Genomic DNA, 22305 nt, shown 5'->3' with positions numbered 1-22305 from the left:
AAAGTAGTTTCTCCAAATTATCCCAGGCATCATATCGAGGGGCAAATAGAAACAGGAGGATTGAGCGAATGCATGCCAGACTGCAGAGATGTGCAGGAGGGAGGGCTTCAGATGTGTTGAACATTGGGTCAGATCGGAGAGACTCGAACCCTGGACGGCACGGATGGGTTACAGATTCTGGACTAGAGTGGTGCTGGAATCTGGTTTCCAGCATCTTGCAGCCCTTGTTTTTAACTACATCTAAACAGAGCCAGAGTGTATTACCTTGCAGGATATTTTGCAAGTTTTGAACTGGTTGTCAATGCAGTTGAGAACCAGGCTGAATGCAGAAGATTCTGAGGGGACACTGAAAAAGCAAGGGAGAAATGCAACACAATGGCAAGAGAATGAACTGGCTGCTAACGTCAAAGAGAATCCCTTATAAATAACAAAAGGTGTTCAGAGAAGTGGGACCACTCTCTCAAGCTGGGAAGGTCTAATTGTCCTGGCATTCAGCATTCTCTGCCCCAGAACATTCTGGAAGTTTGAATTTACTTGTGTATGAGAAAAACGCTTTCTGATATCCTTGCTGAAGGCATAGCTCTAATTTTAAGGTAATGCTCCCTCATTCCCTCTTGGGAAGGCTTGGTTTATTAGTAGCCATTTTTCTCGCAAATTCTTTAAACTTTTTAAAGATTCCTCAATCTTCTAAACTGAAAAGAATATAAATCTAAATGCTTGGGTCAACCGTTGGCCTTGGAAGACAAACTGTTATTGCATTGTTCACCTTACTCCACAACAAACTAGGAAGGAGATAATCTCACTTATTGAAGCACCAAAATTTAATGATGGGTCCTGCACAGCTTTAGGCCCAGAGCTGCATGCAAATCATCTCATACATACAGTACGCAATGCATCTAATAGCATGATGGATGTAACGTACAAGGATCACTGGGTCTGATTCTGGACATAAAAAACATTGTTTCTCAAACGTGGGAGGAAATTGACATTTAATTAGTTCAACAACTGGAGAGCATTTCGGAATTTAATCAGGGAAAATCAATTTAAAGTAAATTTGAATGATAAGGCACAAGTACCATTCAAACCCAAAGCCCTTACCTAAATTTAATTAGAACCAAGTAAAGTTAATACTTTGTGATGTGTCTCATTGCTTACTCATATTTCCCTGCTGCCTTGTTTTAAACCCATTAACCTGAACGTTATCATTAAAGCATTGTTAAGAGACAACAAAAATTAAATAACTTCTCATGACATCATTGTCTATTGTTTCAAACCAGGTGTCAACTAACTTAAAGAATGGACAGAGGGACGGTATTATATTCATCCATATTGATCCTGAACATTAATTTCAAGGTTATAATATTAATTTTATAAGGCTATAATATTTAAATTCAGTCTAAATTCAGGGCAGTACGGTGGCTCAGTGGTTAGCACTGCTGCCTCACAGTGATTCTACCTTCTGACAACTGTCTGCGTGCAGTCTGCACATCCTGCCCGTGCCTGCGTGGGTTTGCACTGGTTCCTCCTGTTTTCTCCCACAGCCCAAAGATGTACAGGTTAGGTAGATTGGACATGCTAAACTGCCCATAGTGTCCATGGGGATATGTGGGCTAGGTGGATTAACCATAGGAAATGTAAATATACAGTAGAGAGGTGGGTCTGGATTGGATACTCTTTGGAAGGTTGGTGTGGATTCGATGGGTTGCATGGCCTGCTTCCACATTGTAGAGAACCAACTCAGTGGACCAAGAGAAGGAAAAGGCTTTCTGCGTCTGTTCCTTTACCTTTCTTCTCTTGCTTCCTGAAACTGTTGTCTCTTCATTTCCATGGTCAGCAGCCGTTCTGTGCTGCCTCTGGCAAGTGGTCAGTTTCCATACATAGATAGTGTATACTTGCTGATGGATTAACCACATAGAATAAAGGACCAACCTGGCTTCTCACGCACCCACATCTCCCACAGATTGGGGCAGTAAGATCTCAAAGTCAGTTGTTTCAGTCAGTCGCCCCTGCATCTCTGAGCAGAAATCCTGTGGGTTCACATTTCACTTCAGGGACGACGATGACAACAACTTAAACATACATTGCACCTTTAAGGTAAGGAAACATTCCAAGACACTTGACAAGAGAATTATAAAACCATACTCAGGGAAAGCAGTTAAAAGTTCTATGATAAGGTTAACAACTTATTCAATGACATCAGCCTACACAGTGTGAATGTTTGTGATGCTAACGGGAATGGACCCCGCACGACAGGGTTTTAGGGATGATCTGATTGGATGGCCTCTGTCACAACTTCTTTCACTCCACTCGAGAAGGATGTGGCTAAAAGGTCATGTTGTCCCTAGTCTATCCTCAACAGCTTGGTCATGTTTTATTTTTTTAAATATTGGGCCAGATAATAAAAGTTTAGTGAAAGAGTTAGGTTTCAGGGACTGTCTTACAGAAAAGAGAAAGAGACACTAGGGAGGAATTTCTACAGTTTGGGACTGAGGCTTAAAGCTTAACCAGAAATAGTGGAACAACAAAAATTGGAGTGGATAAGAGGCCAGAATTAAAGGAGAGCAGATTCAGAGGAGCAAATTGGCAGGAGTAGGCTGGTCAGCCTCTTGAACCTGCTCAATCATGTGACAAAGGCAGCACGGTGGCTCAGTGGTTAGCACTGCAGCCTCACAATGCCAGGGACCTGGGTTCAATTCCAGCTTCGGGTAACTGTGTGGAGTTTGCACATTCTCCCTGTGTCCGCATGAGTTTTCTCTGGGTGCCCCAGTTTCCTACCACAGTCAAAAGATGTGCAGGCTAGGTGGATTATACATGCTAAATTGCCCACAATGCCCAAGGATGTGTAGGTTAGCTGGAATAGCCAGGGGAAATGCAGAGTTACAGGGATGGGGGAGGTGGATAAGTCTGGGTGAGATGCTTCCTGGAGAATTGGTGTGGACTTGTTGGGCCGAATGGCCTGTTTCCACACTGCAGGAATTCTGTGAAGATTATGGCAGATAATTTACCTCAATGTCATTTTCTGTACTGTCTCCAGATCCCTTGATATCAGTAGTATCTAGAAATCTATTGATCCCCAAAGATTCACGACTGAATGAAGAAATTACTCCTCTCATTCCTAACTGGCTGCTCTCCAACCACAAAACCTCCACTGCCACCTTTTAAACACTGTCCCCCTTGTTCTTAACTTCCACAGCAAGTGTAACCACACTTCTTAAATTTTAACTAGATCACCTCTCATGCCTAATAAACACTTGAACATTGTGTGGTTGGAGGAGATTCCAGAGAAAAGGAGGAATAGACCATGAAGGGATTTGAAAACAAGGGTGGGAATTTCAGAATCAAGATGCTGCTCAACTTGGAGCTGAAATAAAGGCCTTTTTGGAGAATGGGGCTTGTGGCGAGTTGAGACCTGGGTAGAAATGTTTCAGATGATCTTATGTTGACAGAAGGCAGACTGTGGAAGAACAGCCAGACTACAGTGGAATAATCAAGTTGAGAGGTAGTGAAGGCTTGAATGTCAACAGATGAGCTGAGCCAAGGATGAATCCAGGCAATATTACCAAGGCCAACATAAACAGTCATATTGATTGGTAAAAATGTGTGTATGGAAACTACCAAGGTTATGGCATAATCTCAAGCTCGGGTTTGGGGTCACAGATGGAGTCAATAGCTAAGGTGAGTTTAGTCCAGGAACCAAAAACAATGGCATCGGTATTCCCAAAATTTAACAGAACGCACATCTACTTGTCTAATATTGGAGAATGGATACGCAGTCTAATGGTTTAATGATAACAGAGGAATCAAAATAGCTGCTGGTGAGGTGAGCTGGGTGCTATTACTGTACATTTGAAAGCAAACACTGCGCCTTCGGGTAATTTCACAGAGTCATACAGTACAAAGAGGCCATTCAGCCCATCAGGGCTACATTAATCTTGTTTTCCAACACTTGGTCCAAAGCCTTGAATATTTTGACATTTCAAGTGCTCATCCATGAACTTTAAGAAAGATTGTGTGATTTCCCATCTCTACTACCCTCCAAGGCAGTGCATTCCAGATTCCAAAGAAAATACATTTATTCAAATTCCTTCTCAATCTACTGCCTTTCACTTTAAAATTATACCCCTTTATTAGTGACCCAGAACTAAGGGGAATGGCTGCATTCTATCTATGGCCCTCAATCTTACCTGCCTCCACTACATATTTTTGCTGCCTTTACTTGTCCCAGTGCTACTCCCTTTGTCCCTACATCTTTTGTCATTTAATCTTTCCTGTTATCGAATCTCACACAGGTCTTCCTTCCGAGCCTCTGCCCACCCTTCCCCTTCCCCATGTGCTTAAAATTTATTAGATTTCTAAGTAGGCCTGAAAGGTCAACTCTGCTTTTCTTTCTCCATCGACACTGCCAAATATGATGAGCATTTCATGGCTTATTTGAGATTTGCCACATACTAAGTTTTGCTTTGAGTTCACGGTCATAAAGCTGTTGGATTATTATAGAAACCCAATAGGTTCACTAAAGATAAGCTGAAAATGTGTTGCTGGAAAAGCGCAGCAGGTCAGGAGCCTCTGCCCACCCTTCCCCTTCCCCATGTGCTTAAAATTTATTAGATTTCTAAGTAGGCCTGAAAGGTCAACTCTGCTTTTCTTATGCCCAAAACATTGATTCTCCTGTTCCATGGATGCTGCCTGACCTGCTGCGCTTTTCCAGCAACACATTTTCAGCTCTGATTTCCAGCATCTGCAGCCCTCACTTTCTCTCACTAAAGATAAGAGATGGAAATCTGTGTCCATACCTGATCTACTTAGTAAATAACTCAAATAACACCAACAAGTAGCGATAGACCTGATCCCACAATTAGAGAACCGAATCACAGCCCTACTTAAAAAACTTCAGAAATCCAGAGATTTGAACAAGACCAACTTCCAAAACCTGAAACCAGATGGATCCAATACAGCTCACTTCTACGGATTACCCAAAATTCACAAACCAGGAGTCCCCCTCAGACCCATAGTCTCACGAACTGGAACATCAACGTACAGATTAGCCAAGGAGGTACACCAAAGACTCAAACACTTAGTAGAAGACTCACTCCACTCCACCCAAGAAGTTCTGAAGACCAAAGACACCAAGATAGAAGAGGATGAAATAATGGTCTCCTTTGACGTAACAGCCCTGTTTACATCCATCAACATCAACCTGTATTTTGTTCGGTTAATCGAATTCCACATAATTGAGGTTCCTCTGTAACTAGGTATGAACAACAAAAGGATGACCTGAATGCATTGCAAAGAATCACTTACTTCAAGGCTCGGTTAAGAAGCTACAGCTGCATCTTACGTTAGCTGCACTCTATAAATTTATATCTGCAAATTGCTAAAGCTCAAATTATAAAGAGCAAGATGTAATAGAAGGTTGAAAAAGGATCCAAGCTCTTAGGTGGTTTCCAACAGCCTTTATTTTTTACATTATATAGATTGTGGTTGATTCCATTTGGAGTATTGAGTAATATACTTCTTTAAAAGTCCTAATTATCCTGGCTAACTCTAAACAGCATTCCATTCTCCAAGTAAGCTTTGTGACTAGCATTTCTTCCTTTTCATCTTCAAATAATTCACAGCACAGCTTCTGTAGATAATGCTAAAGTGCCAATGATTTGCTTGGTGGCCTTCAAGCCCTACAAATACATTGCACTTACAAATATGTGTCTGTGACGATGCACTGTGATCTCTGTCTCCTCCCAGACACCTACCACCTCACTGAGCCTCATTCATTGCACCACAATGCATTGGATTTTACATACACAAATCCCTCTGTGATGTTCCAACACTGCTGCTATTCAACACTGCAGACTCTTCAAATTATAAACAGCTTTCACAATCTTCCAGCTTCATTAATTTCATTTTAGGGCAGGCCAGCCTACCTTTTTCCTTACTCTGGCCAATGTTTGGCCCCCACCACACAGAACCAGTGTGGTTAACTCTTCAAACAGCCTGATGTGGAGCAAACTGAGTTCTCACCGAGTATTTACGTGAGTGTAAATGCATTCTGAGGAAGAACAGCACAATTCTCCCCATCGACTTAGTCCACACTTATCCTTTAACCTACATCACTAAAATGGATTCTCTGATTATTGTAACACTGCTGTGTTTGTGTACATCACAGACAAACAGCAATCAATTTCTCACATTGTAACTGTACTTTCAAACTATGTCTTTGCTTAAAGTGCTTTTTGATGGCCTCTGGCCTTGAAAGCACTCAATGAATTAAAGTTTTTATGCTTTCTTTTTCATAACTGCTTTTAACCACTACAATCTCACTTCAGCCTTACTGCGTACCACTGCGTTTTCACCTATCTTCCAAATTTCAAAAGCCTTTTTTTCCAAACGTGTTTTGTCTTCTCTCTAGCTTTGTTTCCTTTCACTCTCCTGCTAAATTTTCATCTTCCCTGAAAGCACTTCACCACTTTTTAATTTGCATGGAGTGCACTATTATAGGGTAAGTCTGTCACCATTGCATCCATTACAGACAGGCACAGTATTTTCAATTTCCTACTCACCTAGCTTAATAATGCCGTTCTGGCTGATGGAGATCGGTTTTACAGAAGAGGCTGGAGCAAGTGGTTCACAGAAATTTAGTTTTCAATTTGTTTTTATGACGTGCATTAACAAAATGTGGCACCTTATTCAGAAAGCCTTGAGAGATGTCGCTGAGAACATAATTTCTTACCTAAGTCTAGAACAGGCAAAACTCTGAAGCAGGACTGCAACATTTTCCATAGCTGCATGCAATCAAATTCAGATAACACTCCTGGTAAAATTAACAACTGTTGCTGCCAATTACAGTTTGCAATCACTGAAAACACCTTGTGGTACAATCGTCACAAATATGGCATAATGATAATATTTAATGTTTAAGCTCTCTCGTAATAGCACAGCTCTGCAGGGAAATGTCTCAAAGGATCAAGGGGTTATTTCTCGCAAGTTGAACCAGAAACATGACTTTGAATATCACTCTTGTGGCTTTATATGATGTTTGTACAGGTGCAGATAGTACTGAGGGAGTAAACACCACTCACAAAGCCAGGTCTGTCCCTTTACTGGAGTTCAGAGTCATAGAGTCTGTGCTGTTCATCTCTTCGGTCCAACTCGTCCATACTGACCAGTTATCCTAAACTGATCTAGTCCCATTTGCCAGCATTTGGCCCATATATGGATTCCTTTTAAGTGCTATAATTGTACCAGCCTCCACCACCTCCTCTGGCAGCTCATTCCATACTCACAGCACCAATGTAAAAAAAAGTTGCCCCTGAGGTCTCTTTTAAAACTTGCCCCTCTCATCCTAAACCTATGCCCTTTAGTTCTGGACTCCCCCAACCCAGTGAAAAGACCTTGTCTATTTACCCTATCCATACTTCTCATGACTTCATAACCCTCTGTCAGGTCACCCCTCAGCCCCCGATGTTCCAGGGAAAACAGCCCCAGCCTATTCAGCCTCTCCCTGGAGCTCAAGTCCTCCAACCCTGGTATTATCCTTGTAAATCTTTTCTGAACCCTTTCAAGTTTCACAACATCCTTCTGATAGGAGACCAGAACCGGGCAGCATGATGGCTCAGTGGTTAGCACTGCTGCCTCACAGCACCAAGGACCCGGGTTCAATTCCCACCTCAGGTGACGGTCTGTGTGGAGTTTGCACATACCTGTGTAGGTTTCCCCCGGGTGCTCCAGTTTCTTCCCATAGTCCAAAGATGTGCAGATTAGATGGATTGGCCATGCTAAATTGCCCATAGACAGGGGTAAATATAGGGTAGGGGAACGTGTCTGGGTGGATTACTCTTTGGAGAGTCAGTGTGGGCTTGTTGGGCCGAAGGGCCTGTTTCCATACTCTCGGGAATCTAATCAACATCCTTCCCAGATGAGGGAGACCAGAACTGCATAAAATATTCTAAAAGTGGCCTACCTGGTGACCTGTACATCTGCAACATGACCTCCCAACTCCTGTACTCAATGCTCTGACCAATAAAGGAAAGCATACCAAATGCCTTCTTCACTATCCTATCGACCTGTGACTCCACGTTCAAGAAACTATATATCTGCACTCCAAGTCCAACATTCCTGAGGACCTTACTATTAAGTGTACAAGTCCTGCTCTAATTTGCCTTTCCAAAGTGCAGCACCTCACATAACTCCATCTGCCACTCCTCAGCCCATTGGCCCATCTGATCAAGATCCTGTTGTAATCTGAGGTAACCTTCTTCGCTGTCCACTACACCTCCAATTTTGGTGTCATCTGCAAACTTACTAAATATACCTCCCATGTTCACATCCAAATCATTTATATAAACGATGAAAAGCAGTAGACCCAGCACCGATCCTTGTGACACACCCCTGGTCACAGGCCTCCAGTCTGAGAAGCAACTCTCCACCACCACCCTCTGTCATCTATGCTTGAGCCAGTTTTATATCCAAATGGCTAGTTCTCCCTGTATTCCATGTGATCGAACCTGGCTAACCAGATTACCATGAGGAACTTTGTCGAATGCCTCACTGAAGTCCAGATAGATCACGTCCACCACTCTGCCCTAGTCAATGCTCTTTGTTACTTCTTCAAATAACTCAATCTAGTTTACAAGACATGATTTCCTATGCACAAAATAGTATTGACTATTCCTAATCAGTCCTTGCTTTTCCAAATACATGAGGAGAAAGTGAGGTCTGCAGATACTGGAGATCAGAGTTGAAAATGTGTTGCTGGAAAAGCGCAGCAGGTCAGGCAGCATCCAGGGAACAGGAGAATCGACGTTTCGGGCATAAGCCCTTCTTCAGGAATGGAAATACATGCAAATCCTGTCCTTCAGGATTCCGTCCAACTTGCCCACCACCGATGTCAGGCTCTATGGTTCCTTGACTTTTCCCTACCACCTTTTCTAAACTGTGGCACCACATTAGCCAACCTCCAATCATCCAGCATCACACCTGTGACTATCGATGATACAAATATCTCAGCAAGGGGCCCAGCAATCTCTTCCCTGGCTTCCCAGAGAGTTCTAGGGTACACCTGATTAGGCCCTGGGGACATATCCACCTTTATGCATTTGAAGAAATCCAGCACCACCACCTCTGTAATGTGGATGTTTTTCAAGATGTCACCAGCTATTTCCCCAAAGTCTATATCTCCACGTCCTTCTCCACTGGAAACACTGATGCAAAACACTGTTTTAGTATCTCTCCCATCTCCTGCAGTTCCACACGTAGGCTGCCTTGCTGATCTTTGAGGGGCCCTATTCGATCCCTAGTTACTCTTTTGTCCTTAATATATTTGTAAAATCTCTTTGGATTCTCCTTAACCCTATTTGCCAAAGCTATCTCATGTCCCCATTTTGTCCTCCCGATTTCCCTCTTAACTATACTCCTACTGCCTTTATACTCTAAGGATTCACTGGATATCTCCTGTCTATACTTGACAAAAGCTTTCTTCTGTTTCTTCACCAAAGCCTCAATTTCTTTCGTCATCCAGTATTCCCTACACCTCCCATCTTTGCCTTTTACCTTAACAGGAACATACTTTCTCTGGACTCTTGTTATCTCATTTCTGAAGGCTTCCCATTGTTCAGCCATCCCTTTACCTGCGAACATCTGCCCCCTATCGACTTCAGAAAGTTCTTGCTTAATACCGTCAAAATTGGCCTTCCTCCAATTAAAAACTTTTAGATTTGGTCTATCCTTTTCCATCACGATTTTAAAACTAACAGAATTATGGTTGCTGGCCCCAAAGTGACACCCTGACACCTCAGTCACCTGCCCTGCCTTATTTCCCAAGAGTAGGTCACATTTTGCACCTTCTCTAGCAGGTACATCCACATACTAAATCAGAAAACTTTTTTGTACACACTTAAATTTCTCTCCATCTAAACTCTTAACACTATGGTAGTCCCAGTCTATGTTTGGAAAGTTAAAATCTCTGACTTTAACCACCCTATTATTGTAAGAGATAACTGAAATCTCCTTACAAATTTGTTTCTCAATTTCCCTCTGACTATTACGGGATCTATAAGGTGATAATTCCTTTCTTATTTCTTCATTCAACCCAAGTAACTTCCGTGGATGTATTCCTGGGAATATTCTCCCCAAGTATAACCATAATGCTATCCTTTATTAAAAATGCCATTCCCCATCCTTTCTTGCCCACATTTTTATCCTTCCTGTAGCATTTGTATCCTAGATCATTAAGCTGCCAGTCCTGTCCATCCCTGAGCCATGTTTCTGTAATTGCTATGATATCCCAGTCCCATGTTCCTAACCATGCCCTGAGTTCATCTGCCTTTCCTGTTAGGCCTCTTGCATTGAAGTAAATACAAATTAATTGATCAGTCTCTACCTTGCTCTCTGCTTTGTTCCTGCCCGCCCTGACTGTTTGACTCGCTCCTTTTCCCAATTGTACCACTCTCAGATTGATCTGTTTCCTCACTATCTCCCCCACCCCAAACTCACTCATCCCCACCACACACACACCCACCTTACTAATTTAAATCCTCCTGTGCAGCTCTAGCAAATCCCCCTGCCAGTATATCAGTCCCCTTCCAATTCAAGTGCAAGCTGTCCTTCTTGTACAGGTCACGTCTACCCCAGATATGATTCCAATGATCCAAAAATGTGAACCCTTCTCCCCTGCACCAGATCCTTAGCTACATATTCATCTGCTCTATCCTCCTATTCCTATCCTCACTAGCTCGTATCACCAGGAGCAATCCAGATCTTGCTACCCTCAATAACTGGACTGGAACTGACAACCGGAAGCAGCAGATTCAAACCACTACAAATGCCAGAGAAACGATCACAGAAGCGCTTCACAGGAGGCTCCCAAGCACTGAGGATGTCACCTAGACAGGGGACGAAACGTCTGCAACACAAATTCCCAGCTCGGCGAACAGAACCAGAATAACAGTTAAGAGGGTAAATTAGATGACTGTATATATCTTGGAGGTTCATTCCAGAGATAGTCAAGGGCAAAGCCATGGTTAGAGTTGGAAATGGATGAGGATTTTAAAACTATAATGTCATTTCACTGAAAGCTAATGGAGGAAAGGGGCAACAGACAAACAGAACTTGGAAAGAGTAAGGACACAAGCAGCAGAGTTATTGTGGGTCACATTTTGTTATTGTTTCTCATGTTTAAGAGCTAATGAACACACCAAAGTCTAAGTACATCGGGTCTGAGAGATATAAATCTAATTGGATTGGGAAGTAGTATCCTGGAGGGAAGGGATTCTTTACAAATTAACCTTGGTGTAACCGTTTGAGAGAGAGGTTGATTGAAGAAGAGGAACCAGTTCATCGTGACTCACATAGGAACATTCGTAACTAATGGGGACCCTTGCCCAGGAACTGATCATAACAAAATGGTGGGGTCATATGGTCAGAAGCTTACTTCAAGGTGAAACGCAATGCCAAGGTCACTAACAAAGTGTAGTTTAATCTCAAAATGTTGCCAGGAAGAGGAAATGAATTGGTAACCCAGAAACAGATTGGCATGTGAGTTGAAAACAATGATTTCAGTTTTCCCAATGTTTAATCAGGAGAACTTCCTGCTGGCCCATTATGGGCTTTTGGATAAACTGTCAGATATATTTAACAACAGTGGATGAGTCAACAGAGGTGATGAGGAGAACTGGATGTCATCTGTGTTTATGTGAAATGTAAGTCTGAATTTTCAGGCCTTTGCACAGAGGGACATCGAGCAAACGGGCAATACGAGCACGGCTGGATCATTATCAGATGGTTTGGAAAACACCTTGGTAACAGCACAGGAATAAGAGGAGAAACCAATACAACTAATCCTCTGGTAATGCTTAAGTAGATAAGAATGCAATTGGGCATGTGCAATCCCATATAGCTGAAAGGTGATGGAATGATGTTGCAGGAAGATGGTGTGGATCAAACATGTTAACAACTGCAGAAATGACTTTCATTTCCCCATCCTGCAACACCTCATCTTCACCATGCACATCCAGTCCCTGTGCATATCCATCCACCATGACAAAGGCCTCCAAGCTCTCCATTTCTTCCTCTCACGCCAACCCAACCTGTAGCCTACACCACTGACACACACATTCAATTGACTGAACTGGTCCTCACCCTCAACAATTTCTCCTTTGAATCCTCCCACTTCCTCTAGACCAAACGGGTAGCCATGGGCACCCTCATGGACCCCAGCTCTGCCTGCCTCTCCGTCAGGTATGTGGAATAGTCCACCTTCTGCAGCTACACTGGTACCATTCCCTACCTTTTACTCCACTAAATCGATGACTGTATGGGCACCACCTCATGTTCCCATGAGAAGGTTGAACAGTTTATCAACTTCACTAACACCTTCCACTCTGACCTCAAGTTTACCTGAACCATCTCAGACACCTCCTTCCCCTTCTGCAACTCTTCATCTCCATTTTCATTTCCGGCGACCAACTCAACACAGACATCTACTACAAATCCACCGACTCCCACAGCTACCCAGACAACACCTCCTCTCACCCTGCCGCCTGTAAAAACGTTATCCCTTATTCCCAAATCCTCCATAGAACATCCGAGATGATCTCCTTCTTCAAAGACTGCAATTTCCCCTCCCATGTGGTCAACAATGCCCTCCAGCGTATCTCCTCCATTTCCCACACCTCGTCCCTTGAACCCCATCCCTCCAATCGCGACAAGGACAGAACACCCCTGGTCCTCACCTTTCACCCCTCCAACCTCTGGGTATATTGAATCATTCACCGCCATTTCTGCCACCTACAAACAGACCCCACCATCAGTGATATGTTTCCCTCCCCACCCCATCTGCATTCCAGAGAGGTTATTCCCTCAATGACTCTATGCCCCCCACTAACCCACCCTCCACTCCCAGCACCTTCCCTACCACCACAAGAAGTGTAAAACCTGCACCTACACCTCCCTCCTGACCCCTGTCCAAGGCCCCAAAAGGATCCTCTCTACTGTGTCCATTGCTCTCGATGTGATATCCCCTACATTGGGGAGACAGGATGCCAACTTGCAGAACATTTCAGAGAATATCTCTGGGTCACACATACTAAACAACCCCACTGCCCCTTGGCCAAACACTGTGACTCCCCCTCTCACTCCACCAAGGACATGCAAGTCCTGAGCCTCCTCTATCGCCAAACCCTAACCAGCCAACACCTGGAGGAAGAAAGCCTCGTCTTCCGCCTTGGGACCCTCCAACTACACGGGATCATTGTGGATTTTACCTGTTTCCTCATCTCCCCTCCCACCCCCATCTTATCCCAGATCCAACCTTCCAACTCAGCACCACCCTCTTGAACTGTCCTACCTGTCCATCTTCCTTCCCACCTATCTGCTCCACCCTCCTCTCCGGCCTATCACCTACATCTACCTACCGCATTCCCAGCTACCTTCGCCCCCCAGCCCCACCCCTCTCCCATTTATTTTTCAGTCCTCTTGGGCCACAACCTTCATTCCTAATGAAGGGCTTAAGCTCAAAACGTCAATTCTCCTGCTCCTCGATGCTGCCTGACTGGCTGTGCTTTTCCAGCACCACACTCTTCGACTCTGATCGCCACTCTCGTCCTCACTCTCTCCTAACTGCAGAAAGGTCAAGATTGATGAAGAGGGATAGTTTTATAAGTCAGATAGGTTTTGAAATTAATGGGAATTCAGAAAAAAAAAGAGCACAGCACAATTGTCTAATTCTGAAAGTGTGCTGCAACCTTTATGCTTAAATTGGGCGGGGTTGTTTCAAATCAACTCAGAGTCATTAATAAGAGGTAGTGTCCCAAATGCCAGTGTCCACTTTTTACTAACACAAGTATCAGTTCTATTGCATCTGATACCATGACAGAGGAGCGACTGTGATCACAGTACAGATGACACTTGTACCATCTCGATTATACCTCCATACAAAACTATATTCCTCTTCACTGCAATATCCAAATGCCTTTCAAGTGAGCCCAAGGTATTTTTCTTCCAATACATTATCTTTAAGATCATTTCATCCATTAGGCACTCAATACTTCAAATATATCTGCAAAATTTAACACACAAATTATCAGTTAGTGACATGTAGACAAAGGTATCTTTAGCTTTTATATTATTAATTACACAGTTCACACATTGTTAGATTACAGACTTATACACAAGGTCACAGTGACAAAACAGTTGAATATTATTTCTATTACAAGAGATTTCCTCCGATTTTGGGATCACATTCTTCCATTCTTATTCTAACAGTCTTTGATTAATAATAACCAAATAACCTGAATCCCATTTTTAGTACTTAGGGGATTGGAGTAAAGTATATTTTTGCAATAAAGCCATATTTAATGGATTGTCATCATGTGTTTCATGTCATCACACACACAGTAGAAGAAAAGTGGCTTTTTAGGAACTCTTCTTAGTGAATTAACAGATTGCCTGCGAGACCTAATTCACATTCAGATTGGATGCAAAGTTATTTGAACCAGAAAATATCTGCTATACTAATCACTTCTGTTTCTGACTGCAACGTGACTTAAAGCAGCTCGAATTTCATTTTTACTAGTACTAGCAGCTCCCGACAACTCTGAAAAATTGCAAAAGGGAAAAGTATTGTTTAAAATTCTCTTTGGTATTAGTACATGAAAACTCAAGAGTAGTGCACAATGAAGCAAGATTAATGGGTGCTGGGCAGCTAAAGATGTGGAACAGCCAGCACCTCCCATCCCCCCTGCCTCTTTATTTTGTCAAGCAATTCTACCTTGACATTTTGATTATAAATTCCTTTCAAAGTGGACATTTTCTATATCAACTGGTCACAACATAAAAATACCTCTCCTGGTAAGAGCATAACTCTATTTCAATAACAACAGAAAGCTTACATTTATTTCCATCACAAATTACACAAATAAATTTTTACATAGAAAAGATGTGTACACACGTAAAATCTTTTATGCGTGCAGCAAACATTTGATTTACCCCACTTATGGAACCAGGGGTATGCTGGTTGATCAAATATTCCAGATAATCAAGAAGTCCACATAATCAATGTTAAAAACATACACTGAGTAATAGAAACATAATGCCGGCAGCATAAATTTATTTGCAGCATAAATCACTTTTTTAAATAATAATGCAAATTTGCCTTAACTAAAACTTACTGGCAAACAGCCTTTTCACTCACACCTTCAACTGACTACTAGTGGCATTTGAGGAGAAACTGAAATTGAATCAATTGTTGATATTTCATGTAGTCATTGGACTGAACAAGTACAATTACATGGAGGCAAATAAATTTTGAAAATTAAAAGAAATGGACAGAATAGTACAATAAACTTTGCGGTATTTGAGGTATATAATTTTTGGCAGTTTAATGAGAGTTAAAAACAAAGTTTGCTGTAATGGATAGGTATCGCACTGGGTACGCGTGGCAAATTACAAAGCTTCAGTTCTACTGTCTTTTTACCTCGCTTTGCTCACATATTCTATTCCTCTATCACCTACCAAAAAGAAAGGGAGCAGATATATCACAATATCATCATCTGTAAGTACCATTCCAAGACAAGACAATCTTGTCTTGGACACACTGCCGTTCCTCAATTGTTACCGAGTTAAAATTTTGTAACAACCCAAATGAATAGCATTGCAAGACTGCACTTGTTTTTAGAAAACAAAGCTCCATCCCCCTCTTATGGGCAATGAGGAATGAACCGTAAACACTGGCCTCGTCAGTGATGCCCACATCTGGAGATTGAAAGGAGATGCAATTTTGCAGAGCTTCTAAAAGCTGTGTAGCAGTGCGCAGCAGCAAGCAAGTGATCTACCAGTGAAGAGGACTGGCAAATGTTTAGGACAGATATGAGAAGGTGAAGTGAAAAAGGTGGCTGTTATTATTTTAGAAATGTTGCCAGCAAACTCCGAAGTGGATGAAAATCACCTTCAAAATAGATAAGAAACTCTATTTTAACTCTGAGAAACCATCAGCAATATAAAAATGACCCCTTAGGCATGGTTTAAAAATGACAGTACAGGTATCGCTGAATTGTTTGGTGTTTTTCACATTTGTCCAACTGGAAACAATTCCCAGATTAATACAAGCACAGACCACAAAGTCCACAGTGAGTCAAATCCCCAGCCAGTATCCTCTGGGACCCAAAATGAATACTGACATGCAGGGCTACTGCTGAAAACATGAACATTACCAGACTCTATTGTATAAGCCACTGCTATGTCTTCAGTTTACACAGACACAGAAATAACGTGCCATCAAGTCAGTAACATACATAGATCCGAGGATAGACATACAGTGATCCACATGAACAGTGGGGGCTGTTGCAGGTTAGAGTGGCTATAGGTAATCCAGAGTACTATTAGGGTCCAAAACAACAGCCTGAGAAACCATGACCTGTGCAATTGTATTTAAGATGACAACTTTGCAATGCATGGTGCACAGGCACACAGGCTCAATACCACTGCTGCAGCTGCAGTCACTCGAGATTTCTTTTGATATTTTACTGCAGTTTTGACATGATCTGCTGAATGTGTGGCATAATCGACGGTGCGCATTACATTGTACTCAATGCTGTTCACAATCTCTTGCTGCTCGGCTACCAGTACCTCAAAGTGAAGGAAGAGCTCATGAAGTTCAGCGATCTGAGATTCGAGCAGCAGCAGTTGTTTCTGGCGCTGGTGGGCAAGAGCCAGATGCTGCTTGGCTTTGAGGACCTCCAGGTCCCGGCCCACAATTTGTGGGGCTGCAGGTTTCTCCACCAAATGGTCAATATCCTCATCCTGGAGCTGCAAGCCCGCCAGCTGAGTCTGTCGAATGATTTGCTGTTTCAACTTACTGACGTACTCTATTTCTTTCGTGTAGTGAGAAGACAGGATGTCCCGATAACGGGCTGCCAGCGTGTTAAACTGGCACTGCCGGATTCTGTACTCCACCGACAGCTGGGCATTGTTCACTTTCTGAGAAAGCTCGAATTTCATCGCATCCAGCTGTGACTGCACGTTCTTGGCCTCACGAGTAAACTCACACTTTGCATCTTTCAGGCTTTGCTTTACCTTGGATATGCTGTCACTTTCAGTCCCACAAAGCACCTTTGCTTGTTTCCTCTGGATACCGTAAACCAGCTTTTCCAGCTTGTTAATGTTTGAGGAAATGGCTGAAACATCATTAAAAAATGGGTCAAATTTGCTGACCCTTGTTTCTTCAAACAGTGGGTTATCAATTCCACCAAGCACTTTGTTCGCACTCTCCGCCTCTGCAGCTCTCATTAGCTCATCCAACCTGTCCTTCATTTCTCACTGACTTCTGGACTTTCTGGCCAAGGAGTGAACTTCCTAAAGTGGATCGTCTGGTTTCTGTAGCTGATTTGTTTCCACATCCAGTGCCAAATACTTGTGTGTTAGAGCCAACACCCAATTTTAAGCAGCCCTTTGTTCTCCCTTTATCACATGATGCCTTGATATGTACATAATGGGCTGAATCATACACCAAAAATGGTATGGATTTACTGAATTGAAATCAAACCTGGACTACCATCCACCCTATTCCCTGAGAAAGACTTTTATACGTTGAGTAGATCTCACATTTTCAGGCTCTAAAGTAATCTAAGTCCCAATTTTCTTTCAAACTTATTTTAAGTTGGTGTCAGAACCTCCTGAACCTGAGGAGGCGAAAGTAGCACATTACGTTTCACACAATCAGCCTTCCAGCTTACTGAAACCATGGTGATACCCTTCAAAAGGACATTCAGGCAGGGGCTTAGGTGAAACAATGTGGGAGGAATCTTGTACACAACAGAATTATCAACAGCTACCAAAGACCAGTTTCTATGTTGTAACTTTTAAGTACATCTAACCATAGAATGGCTGCAGTTTTGAAAGAGACCAAATGGCCAACATGTTCATTCCGGCTCTCTCCACGAGCAACTAAGCTATGTCTAACGTGGAGGAGCTGGTCTTGGATGGGGTGTAACAAAGTGAAAAATCACAACACCAGGTTAGAGTCCAACAGGTTTATTTGGAAGCACTCGCTTTCAGAGCGCTGCTCCTTCAGCTATTTCTACTGTTTTAACCCCCTCCTTATAGACCTGTACATTTTGTCTCTTTAGCTCCCTATTCCAATTTGTCTTTGAAATTCCTGATTTACCCTGCCTTGGCCACACTCTCAATCATTGCATACTGATCCTAACCACTAACTGTGTTCTTCCTCATATCACTTTTCCCCACACAATAAGTTAGCGTCTTTTGATTCTCCTCCACCAATGAAAATATTCTCTACTGTAACTAGACCCTCCTTGATTTTGAATACATAAAATTTCCTGGAAAGCAAGCCCAACTTCATCAATCTATCTACAAAAACAGTTCCTCGATGCTGAAAGGATCCTTATCATTCTCTTTTGCAGGGCCCAGTCTGGAGGCCCTGTGACCAGTGGTGTGCCACAAGGATCAGTGCTGGGTCCACTGCTTTTCATCAGTTATATAAACAATTTGGTTGTGAACATAGGAGGTATAGTTATTAAGTTTGCAGACAATATCAAAATTGCAGGTGTAGTGGATGGCGAAGAAAGTTATCTCAGTACAATGGGATCAGGATCGGATGGGTCAATGGGCTGAGGAGTGGCAGATGGAGTTTAATTTAGATAAATGTGAGGTGCTATATTTTGGAAAGGCAAATCAAAGCAGGTCTCATATACTCAATGGTAAGTGGGAGTGTTGCTGAACAAAAAGACCTTGGGGTGCAGGTTCATAGTTCCTTGAAAGTGGAGTCACAGATAGATAGGATAGTGAAGAAGGTGTTTAGTTTCCTTGCCTTTATTGGTCAGAGCACTGAGTATAAAAGTTGGGAGGTCACGTTGTGGCTGTACAGGACGTTGGTTAGGCTACTTTTGGAATACTGCATTCAATTCTGGTCTCCCTGCTATAGGAAAGACATTGTGAAACTTGAAAGGATTCAAAAAAGATTGACAAGGATGTTGCCAGGGTTGGAGGGTTTGAGCTATAGGGAGAGGTTGAACAGGCTGGGGGCTGTTTTCCCGGGAGTGTCAGAGGCTGAGGGGTGACCTTATAGAGGTTTATAAAATCATGAAGGGCATGGATAGGGTAAATAGACAAGATCTTTTTCCTAGTTCATGTCCAGAACTAGAGGGCATAGGTTTAAGGTGAGGGGGAGGAGATTTAATAGGGACCAAAAGGGCAACTTTTTCCACACAGAGAGTGGTGCGTGTATGGAATGAGCTACCAGAGGAAGTGGTCGAGGCTGGTACAATTACAGCATTTAAAAGGCATCTGGATGGGTATATGAATAGTAAGGGACTAAGAGGGACATGGGCCAAGTGCTGGCAAATGGGACCAGATTAGGTTAGGATATCTGATCAACATGGATGAGTTGTTTCCGTGCTGTACATCTCTATGACTATGACTCTCCTTTAAGCTGTCATCTTTCCAGAAGTGTGGTGCACACAATACTTGCTGTTTTATAGAGGTTCACCATAATTTGCTTTTATGTTTCTGTTAATAAAGTGGGTGATCTGCATTTTTTTTAACCACTTTCTTAATCTGCCCTTCTATCTTCAAAGATTTGAGCACAGATACTCCACAGTCTCTGTTCCTGGGTCCCTAAACTAAAGAACCTCTATTTGTACAGTCTATATTCACTGATCCAGCCTCTTCCAGGTTCCAGCATAGAGAACTGCAAAGTCTAGTGACCTCTAGAGGGACGGAATTCCTCCTTGTCTGTTAATCGAGGCACTCCTTATCCCAATCTTGAGTGAAAGAGAACTGTTTACTTAGCAAACAAAATCTATTTACGTCAGTGTATCTACAAATCACAGCAAATGGAATTCATGGTTCAAGTACAAGATCGCCCAGTGAGAAAAACAATCTTTGCTCAAATTGTGGCCACATCTTTCAACAACCTGAATGTAGAAATGAATATACTGTGTTCAAAGATCCGATATATACACGTACATCATAAAATTAAAAATTCTTAAGCCATAAATAAGAATTGAAATCCATAAGAATTCAAAAACCTTTCTTTATCATTACAACAAACAAATAGACAAATTCAAATGGCAATCAATAAAAAGGCGAAAATTTGCTCTTGGAAGTTGGACTACTCCAATATGAAAACCTCCAAATATACATAAGTAATACAATTCACACCAAGCTTATACACACAAGTTTAAAATGATTGTCATATTTAAAAACCCATCTCCTGGACATGCATATGGTCACAGAAATTTAAGGGTGCATACATGAGGATCAGTGGTCGGCACAACATCGTGGGCTGAAGGGCCTGTTCTGTGCTGTACTGTTCTATGTTCTATCTATATATTTTAAGGTACATCCAGAGTAAATATCAAAATGTAAATATTCTAATTAGAAATTCACACATACAGAAGCATTTACACACTACACATAAAAATTTAACCATTTGTAAAAATTCAAATTGTGTAGAACGCCAGTGTCTTGTATCCAACAATGTTTCTTCCATTTCAGAAGTTAGCTATGCAAGCAAACCTAGGCTTCCGCTAGTAAAAGGCAAACTCTGAATATCTGCATTTAAAATGTTCATCACCATTACAAAACCCGCTCAATCATGAATTAAAACCAAACATGCTTACAAAAATTTTCATGCATTTACAAAAATAAAAACAGGCATGGATAAAAAATTAAATTTCCAATTCTACAAATCCAACTATTGTTTACTTGGGTAACCGCATAACAAAAATAGATCTAAAATTCCCAGTATCCATGTAAAAGGTCTATACACGGCACACAAACAGAAACTTATCATTGAATACCTGATGTTTAAAATCAGAGCTGTGTCCAGCACCTACAGAAAATATCCAAACACATGGAAAAGAGCTATTGTGGTGTTGTAAGATTATTGCAGATTACTTAAAACACAACCACAACTTCCAGCAGTAATATTGAAAATATTTCAGTTTTCAATATACCTGTTACATTGCTTTATCAACAGTAAATTTCTGATAATCTTAAAAATTTCATTCTTCCAGCAAGTATAAACTTCAGTAATCCCTTCCTGTAATGGTTAGCAATAACTTGTTCATAAATAAGTAATTTTAGAATTGCCAATACAACATCTGCTGTAGGAAAGTTATTGTGAAACTTGAAAGGGTTCAGAAAAGATTTACAAGGATGCTGCCAAGGCTGGAGGCTATTCTCCATGGAGCATTGCAGGCGGAGGGGTGATCTTAAAGAAGTTTATAAAATTATGAGGGACATGGATTGAATGAATAGTCAAGGTCTTTTCCCCAGGGTAGGGGAATCCAGAACTAGAAGGCATAGGTTTAACGGTGAGAGGGGAAAGATTTAAAAGGGACCTAAGGGGTAACTTTTTCATGCATGGGTGGTGCATGTTTGGAATGATCTACCAGAGGAAGAAGTGGTGGAAGCAGGTACAATCACAATATTTAAAAGGCATTTGGATGGGTATATGAACAGGAAGGATTAAGAGAGATATGGGCCAAATGCTGGCAAATGGGACTAGATTGATTTGGGATAGTTAAGATTTTGGAGAAGATTTGTAGCTCAGGTTGTCAGCTTGCTCGCTGAGCTGGAAGGTTTGTTTCAGATGCTTCGTCACCATCAGTGAGGCTCCGGTGAAGTTCTGGTGTCCAGTTCCGCTTGCTATTTGTGTGTCTTAGTTTGTTGTGGTGGGTGACATCATTCTGGTTCTGTTCTTGAGAGGTTATAAATGAGGTCCAAATCTTTATGTTTGTTAATGGTTTCCTGGTTTGAATGCCAGCCGTCTAGGATCTCCTACACATGTCTTTGTTTGGCTTGTTCCAGGATGATGCACACAGACGAAGAGGGACACCAGTTTGACTGGGACAATGCATCCAAGCTGGGACAGGCCAAACATAGACACATGCGAGAATTCCTAGAAGCCTGGCATTTAAACCAGGAATCCATTAACAAACAGCTAAATCTGGACCCCATTTACCACCCTCTCAGAAACAGAACCAGAAATGACATACCCAACACAACAAACTAAGACAGATAAACAGCAAGCTGGACAGGACACCAACACTTCACCAGAGGCTCACTGATGATGTTGACTTGCAAGGTGACAAAACGTCAGAAAACAAACCCATCGGCTCAGTGAGCTAACCGATAACCTAATTCAGGATATCTTGTCAGTATGGATGAGTTGGACCAAAGGGTGCGTTTCCATGCTGCACATCTCTATGACTCCATAAGCAGTGCAAGTATCCTACTTTAAGTTTTTGGAAGCAGTTTAGATTAAAAGAACAAGGTGTGCATATTTCCTAT

General features: G+C 42.1%; 1 protein-coding gene across 1 annotated transcript; it reads right to left on the bottom strand.

Annotated features, from left to right (window-relative positions):
• Window positions 1-13761: 13761 nt before the first annotated feature.
• LOC122557475 lies at window positions 13762-17353 on the bottom strand. Its single transcript, XM_043705232.1, has 2 exons — window positions 16618-17353; window positions 13762-14050 (listed from the first exon to the last, which is right to left on the bottom strand). Exons 1-2 carry the CDS (start codon window positions 17299-17301, stop codon window positions 14033-14035), a joined length of 702 nt encoding a protein of 233 aa, XP_043561167.1. The 5' UTR covers window positions 17302-17353; the 3' UTR covers window positions 13762-14032.
• Window positions 17354-22305: the final 4952 nt, after the last annotated feature.

The sequence above is a fragment of the Chiloscyllium plagiosum genome, chromosome 15, assembly GCF_004010195.1.
Source record: "Chiloscyllium plagiosum isolate BGI_BamShark_2017 chromosome 15, ASM401019v2, whole genome shotgun sequence".
Classification (NCBI taxonomy): domain Eukaryota; kingdom Metazoa; phylum Chordata; class Chondrichthyes; order Orectolobiformes; family Hemiscylliidae; genus Chiloscyllium; species Chiloscyllium plagiosum.
Note: the sequence above shows the minus strand (reverse complement) of the source record. Positions and strands in the feature narration are given on the sequence as shown.

Bases quoted from the DNA above. Each gene is read 5' to 3' on its own strand.
- LOC122557475 (XM_043705232.1), bottom strand. From the start codon at position 17,301: ATGAAGGACAGGTTGGATGAGCTAATGAGAGCTGCAGAGGCGGAGAGT.